General features: G+C 47.6%; 2 protein-coding genes across 2 annotated transcripts in view; one reads left to right on the top strand and one right to left on the bottom strand.

Moving 5' to 3' along the window:
* The first annotated feature begins 909 nt into the window (after positions 1–909).
* LOC118313708 (alpha-(1,3)-fucosyltransferase 7) lies at positions 910–4,150 on the top strand. The gene is made up of 2 exons (XM_035639416.2): positions 910–1,185; positions 1,684–4,150. The coding sequence occupies exons 1-2, from the start codon at positions 931–933 to the stop codon at positions 2,767–2,769; spliced, it is 1,341 nt and encodes a 446-aa protein (XP_035495309.1). The 5' UTR covers positions 910–930; the 3' UTR covers positions 2,770–4,150.
* A 1,176-nt stretch (positions 4,151–5,326) lies between these two features.
* npdc1b (neural proliferation, differentiation and control, 1b) overlaps positions 5,327–7,283 on the bottom strand; it is an 18,658-nt gene continuing 16,701 nt past the window's right edge. Inside the window, exon 9 of the mRNA XM_035639417.2 lies at positions 5,327–7,283. This exon is cut by the window's right edge and continues 924 nt beyond it. The gene's annotated coding sequence lies outside the window, so the exon portion shown is untranslated.

The raw sequence follows: 7,283 nt of genomic DNA, 5'->3' as shown, positions 1-7,283 counted from the left end.
TGAAGATGAACTACAAAAAAAATCTCAGCGGCTCCGTCAGCATGTGTCAGTGTTTTACCACCGTGTGACGTCAGATGTTATGATTCATATGTAACAGTAACTGACATGATGACGTCTCGTCTGGGTCATATTCATACTCTTCTTCTTCTACTTCAGATTGAATCGTTTACGTCCGTGCACGGCGCGTCTGGTTAAATATCGCCGCCGCAATGAATTGTGGGGCGTCTACTTCTCCTTTCCTTTCACACAGGAAGGTCCAGTGTGCCCTATGCTAAAGGAGATGGGAAAGGAAGCACTGAAGCTCCTTTCCTGTTGCATTTAGAGAATCCAAACAGCTCTTATCATGATGAAATTCTTTTGGGTCACTTCAAGATTTAGGAAACTTCCTGAGCCAATTTTAGAATTTCGACCGCAGCCCACGATCTTCTCTTCGCTCAGGGGACGGAACCCGGGAAGCGTTTCTAAAAACCAGAGGGTTTGACAACTTGTGGCTGTTGGGTAAAGGCCTGACATCACCCAGTCGAACAACACCTGGCAGATGAACTGTGGATGTAGTCAAACATCATTTAACACAACTTCTGTGGGCAAAGTTCACACGGAAACACTGAAGTCAAATGGTGACGGCGGGGTGAAAGCAGTGGTGCGGCGCGAGTCAAACAGAGAGGCGTGCGAGCGCGGAGGGGGCACAGATTAGGCTTGAAACCAAGCAGAAGCCCCAGAGCTGCGGGGGCGAGGGCGGGGTTGCGATGCGGTCGGTGCCTACAGGAGCTGTGTGTAACTCTCCGTGCCCTCATCTGCAGAGCTGCAAGCACAGGAAGAGGAACCCCAACTTGTGGTTGACAAAATCTAAAATCAGCACTGTTGTCTGACTGCCACTTTGACTGCAGGCAGGCAGTTGAGCAGGGGGGGGGGGGGGGGGGGGGGGAGTGAATGGGTGCTAAACAACGGTGGCACGGGACGGTCCAAAAGGCCCAGCCCTCCGGGTCCTCTCCAGGGCGGACGGAAGAAAGAAGGACGTTCTCGAGGGGCACTCCGTATCTCAGTGTGCAAGAAGAAAAAAATTGTTTTCAATTCATTTTTGGGGGTTTTCTTTTTGCTGACCTCGGAGGTGAGGCTGTGCACCAACCGTCACACCCTGCCAGTGAGACGCCGGGAGGCTATTGTGTAGGAAGTGTCAAGCGAGAGGTGAGTCACACACTTTGAGAGGGGCAGGATTTCTATATATACTCTTGTTTGTCTTGAGCTGGACAACGCTGGACAACGCGCGTGAACGTTGTGCCTTGCCCATCCGTCAGTGTGTGTCATACTGAGAAATGCTGTCACTTCCATTTCAAAAAGATGCCTCATCATCAGTTCACACCAAAAAATATACCGTACTAAAACATTCGTGCTTGAAATAGTAAAAAAAAGAAGAAAAAAAAAGGCTTGAACCAGATGCACTTTTTCATTATTTGGTGGTTGTTCTACTCGATTGAATGCTTTAATAATATAGATCATATTATATAGTATTTCAAGCATTATGAAGTCATTTATTTGTATTTGTTACATCTCTGACGCAGAGAAATAACACATTTGTGTTGCTGCGGTAAGAGTAAGTTTGGCCGTCCCCACAGTTCCTGCACACATGTGAACATCTCACAGTCTCTTTCAAACACCTCTGATCTACCCTTCCTTCCTCTGTAGGAGTTCTTTATCAGCAACCGGTGCCCTTTTGAACTGGTACCCACCCCAATCGCCATGACGCCATCTGACTCCCGGGCTCTCCTCCTCTTCCTCGTCTCCGTCAGCCTCCTCTCGTCCCTGCTCTTTTACACTCTGCTGAAGAGCCATTTGCAGGAGCCCCGCGCACACGCCCCTCCGAGGAACATCAGCGTCCTGCTGTGGCGCTGGCCGTTCGGCCGCTCCTACAGCCTTGCCGGGGACAAGTGCCTCGAGATGTACAACATCAGCCGCTGCCTCCTCACCGACAACGTCTCCGCCTTCTCCACCGCCGACGTGGTCGTCTTCCACCACCACGAGCTCAGCAGGGGTCCGCCGCCGCCCTTGCACCTGGACCGCCCCGCCTCCCAGCGCTGGGTGTGGATGTCCCTGGAGCCTCCGGTCAACAATGTGAACCTTGCGCAGCTCAATGGCCTCTTCAACTGGACGATGAGCTACAGACGCGACGCGGACATACCCATCCCGTATGGAAAGACCCTTCTGGGAGGTGACGAGCGAGGCTTCCCGGCTGCTCCGAATCGCTCCTGCCTTGTCAGCTGGGTGGTGAGCAGGTACCAGCCTCAGCAGGCTCGGGCTGGTGTTTACCAAGGTCTGAAGAAGCACATCCCCATAGAGGTGTACGGCAGGTGGACCAAGAGGCCGCTGTCAGACAGGAAGCTGTTGCCCACCATTGCAAAGTGTCTCTTTTACTTGGCCTTTGAGAACTCTGAGGCGAAGGACTACATCAGCGAGAAGCTGTGGAGGAACGCCTTCCGAGCCGGGGCCATACCGGTGGTCCTCGGCCCCGGCAGGGCCACCTACGAGGTCCTGGCCCCCCCCGCTTCCTTCATCCACGTGGCCGATTTCAAGAGCGTGGCAGAGCTGGCCGCCCACCTGAAGCGCGTGGCCGCCGACAGGGAGGCGTATGAGGGTTACTTCTCGTGGCACCGCTCGCACAGAGTAAAGACCTTGACCGACTGGAGAGAGAGGCTGTGCCACATCTGTGTCAGGTACCCCAGTTTACCAGCCAGCAGGGTCTACCAGGACCTGGAGGGCTGGGTCAACAGCTAAGGGTTAATCGCCTCATGCTTTCAGAGGCCGCTGAGACTGCTTTCATTACCACATGCATGGCGAAATACCACAACAGCGTCTCAGTCAGACAATGCAATTTTGGCGAAAAAGTGAGGAACTGCACACGACAAGTTCAACAAATCCCACGCGCTTGGCTGTTGAATGTATAAGAAAAAGTGGAAGTGGTGACCTTTGTGAAACCATTAGCTCCAACCATAGAGTCAGGTTTCTCTTTTTCGACACCCACTTTTGTGTGCTCAGCGCCTCAGCGTGATTCAAACTATTTGAGTTCTGGTTTACTTGAGACAACTGAAGCAACCGGAGCCTGTCCCAGGTGACACTGGGCGAGAGACAGGGCTCCCCCCCGGACGGGTCACCAGCTCGTCACAGCGCCAACGTACAGAAACAAACTCACACCTACGGTCAACACAGGGCCTTCAATTAACCGGATCCCCACTCTGCATGTCTTTGGACTAATAATAATGATAATCATAATGATAAATATAATAACGACACACACCAAATTTGATGTTGCTATCGCGAAAGGAAGGAGTTCCTTCAAGTATGACGTGTGAAAATGTCCAAAACGCGCCAAATATGCTCACTAAAATCAAAATGGCCGACTCCCTGTGGGTCGGGGATTAATGGCGCCCCCGGCCTTCTTTGTAGGTCTTGATGTGATACACGTGTCGGCCAAATTTCGTTCATCTAGATCATATTTAAAGCTGGGGGAAATGTGGTAAGGTGTTCTATCGAGTCATTTTGGCACGCCCATGCCCGAGACCCCTAAAATATGAAATTTCTAAAAAATTTCACCGGTTCTGATGCGTGTGCACATTTTTCGGGCAGGTGGGAGTAGTTCAGTGCCTCAAATTAGAGATGTATTTAGAGAATAATAATAATTCCTTCGATCACAATAGGTCTTCGCTCTGACTTCGTCAGTGGAGCTCGGGCCCTAATAATAATAATAATTAAGTGGCACACACACACATACATGACCAAAATAAAGTGTTTGTGTTTGGAAATGAATTAGACTTTTGCCCTTTTCTCCATATGAAAGTATGTACGATACATTTTGATCCATAACACAATGTCATTTGTTGTTTATCATTAGCCTTTCGTGACATATTTGCCATATTTGAGATGTGTTTCAGATCGACTGCTGACAGTGAACTCCTTTTTTCCCCCCAAACAGTCTAAATAAATACACCAAATATCCTCCTTGTCCATTGACAGGCGTTTTTATGAACCGAACCCTGTTCCTATGCTTCAGAGAATTTATCGGGTTCTCTCACCGACGTTGCCCTTTCTACTCGTCGACTGCAGACAGTGAACAACTTTTATCTGTCAAACTTTTCAAATAAATAACGTGTCATTGACAGTGTGTGTTTTGCCTCGACTCGACTCGTCCCATTTCTGAGGCCGGGGTCATGCGCATGGTGAGAAGGCGATCAGATGGAGCCCACTCAAGCCCAGTGTTCCCATGCTGGGCCAGCAGGTGGCCCCCTTCACCCTGTTTTCTTCCATGGTCGGGCCATCAAACCTCTGCAGCACACACGTCCTATAAAGCATCTACATATAAAGTATCTCCTTCATGGAGCTTCTATGAGTGAAATTATTTCAATGAGGAAAAATCTAATAGAAGAGTATATTATATAATATAATATAGTAGCAAAATGTACTTAGGTGAGCAACAGACAGTTTTGTTGATTAGACTCCATGTTCATTAGGTGTTGGCCCGCACGAAGACAGGAGCTGGGACAGGATCCTCTGGTGCGTACAGTAGATCCTCTGGTGCGTACAGTAGATCCTCTGGTGTGTACAGTAGATGCTCTGGTGTGTATCCTCTGGTGCGTACAGTAGATGCTCTGGTGCATACAGTAGATCCTCTGGTGCGTACAGTAGATCCTCTGGTGTGTACAGTAGATCCTCTGGTGTGTACAGTAGATCCTCTGGTGCATACAGTAGATCCTCTGGTGTGTACAGTAGATCCTCTGGTGCGTACAGTAGATCCTCTGGTGCGTACAGTAGATCCTCTGGTGTGTACAGTAGATCCTCTGGTGCGTACAGTAGATCCTCGGCCGGTGGACACTAGAAACGTCAAGTGTCCCTGAACGTCATGGAGTCTGTGGGGGTGGTGATGGGGGAGGAGGCGGATTACAAAGAAGGTTCTGGAAGAGATCGAGGCAGAATTGCGATGACATTTACAGAACAGGAATTAGTCGGTACGACTCCATCAGGATCTTCCCTTTGCCAACGCGTCATTTGTTTGCAAACGTAAAAATTGACGAGATTAATACATTTAAAGGTGAGCGGAATTTAATGTGGAAAAACGAATATGAACTATGAAAAATATAAAAATGGAGTCTTTCCAACTGCAATGGCCTGGTTTCTCTATGAGACATGTTGCCAGTTCTTCTATTTGGAAACACTTTCTATGTGACAGCCATTAATAATATGACAGAAATATGTTTCCCAGAGCTCTGGGAAAAAACATGATTGCTGGTTTATTTCACTTAAAAAAAACAACACTCCACAAACCACAACTGTGTTTGACTTTCAAGATTATATAAATATTTATTTCTTCCTTCATTTCAGCTCCGGTATATCCACACGCATGCTAAACACAGTGGCAAAAAAAAAAAAAAGAGTTGTTCAAGTGTATAAGAACTTCAACAATAATATGCAAGTCTGAAAACAGTCAAGGAGAGTTTGGCCGGGCGCTTACTCTCGCTCTCGGCTCGCGGTCGGAGGGAGGAGGACCACGACGAGGGTCGAGCCCTCAGCACTGGCGGAGAGAAAAGCGGAGCCATGTGCCGTTAAATAAGGCAAGCAACAGTGGGTTTGAATACACACCTGCAATCCTAATACTCCCTGGTATCCGCTGTTGACATTTTACATGATGACTGTGTGTGTGTGTGTGTGCGCGTGTGTGTGTGTGTGTGTAGGTCAAGCAGGCTGAAGGGACGGAGCCACAGAGAGCAGCTTTCCTGAGAGACGACGGCCTCTGTCACCGGAGCTCAGCGAGTCTCCTGAAAGGTGAACGATGACCTTTGACCTGCGCCGCGCGGGGGGTCAACACGAGCAGCCGACGAAATACGGCCCCGTCCACTCTCCTGCAGGTTTTTATGCCGCAACCGCAGGTGGCAGGTCCAGGAAAGGGAAAAAAAAGAAAGAAGCAGAGGCTATCGTTTACGGATGCGTCGGTCCGATCTGGTCATATGGGCCACATTGTAGTTAATCGTGATCCTAAAAGTTTGTTCGGTCACGCCGGGCCCCCCCGAAATGGGAGTCAAGGGGGGGGACGGTAGATGCGGTGGCTTCATTCTATCTGCACACTGGACACATCGGCCCGAAGGCGTCAATTCATTTTAAAGGGAATAATAACATCAAGCTGTGGTTTCGTATTTTAAATTATATGTAGCAAAATGATATTTAAAAAAATCTGAATTCGATTTTTGTTTATTTTAACTACCACAGTAAAATGACTTGTACCAACTCAAAAATTTGTATTCCAACTATGACTATAATGAATGATGTCCTGAGTGCGGCAAAATCTGAATGACATTTCTGATTGTGGCGTCACTGCTCCGGTGTGTTGCCATGTCTGCCTGTAAGCACTTTTGTATTTAGTTTAATTTGAAAAAAATTGCCAACTTTCCGGATTCAAGAGGCGCAGACTCATGAGAAATATGGCAGCTCCTCCTGGAACTAACGTCATTAGTATCATTTGCCCTACATTTATTTTAAGGGGCAGTTTTGTTCATCTCAACCTCATTTTGTAGCCAGTGGGGTCTATTTCATCGCGTGATATTATGCTCTATGCTTACTCTTAATAGTAATTTATGAAAATGTGTCATACCCGTCATTCTGAAAGGTTTTTATTTTAATCAGCATGATGCTTTCAGCCGCATTTTGCCCGACAAAGACTCGGTAGGATTTGACACGTCCCAGGTTTCGCGTCTGATAAATCGCAGTGCGAGATGCTTTGCCCTCCATCTACAAAAAGGATTACATGTCAGTTATGAAATACTATTATGCACGACACATTTGACGGGTTTAGTTATGTTTTCCCAAACCTGAACGCCACTAGTTTTCTTCTGACAATGTCCTTTGCCCCCCGTGTGGGAACACGGTCACTGATGAAGGAAGCGAACAGCTCAGGGTTCCACGCGGCACTCGGGGATCTAGAGGAGCATCATGTGTAATAATAACACACCGAGTGAGAGGTAAGATTCTCGTGCGTGTACAATATTAGCAGCATTATACAGATCACAAAAACCGTGGGGGACTTGCCACGTCAGTCAGATGCCATATGTACAGGATGGCCTCGCTCTGTTTCAGAGTTCCAGGTAAAGAAGTTTCAAATTCCTTTGAAATCAGTTCATATACATATATGTTCATCTATATATATATATAAATATATATTCATACATATATATACGTATGTATATATGTAAACATATGTATACATATATATTTCAATCGCAAGTTTGCACAAGAAACTTGTCCGA

This window comes from Scophthalmus maximus, chromosome 3, assembly GCF_022379125.1.
Source record: "Scophthalmus maximus strain ysfricsl-2021 chromosome 3, ASM2237912v1, whole genome shotgun sequence".
Lineage (NCBI taxonomy): Eukaryota > Metazoa > Chordata > Actinopteri > Pleuronectiformes > Scophthalmidae > Scophthalmus > Scophthalmus maximus.
The sequence above is the reverse complement of the archived record's forward strand: the minus strand, read 5'-3'. Positions and strand labels throughout refer to the sequence as shown.

Excerpts from the sequence above, each read along its gene's own strand:
- LOC118313708 (XM_035639416.2), top strand. The coding sequence starts at position 931 with ATGGGTGCTAAACAACGGTGGCACGGGACGGTCCAAAAGGCCCAGCCC. Across the intron at positions 1,186-1,683 it reads TAGGAAGTGTCAAGCGAGAG|GAGTTCTTTATCAGCAACCG; the intron begins GTGAGTCACACA and ends CTTCCTCTGTAG.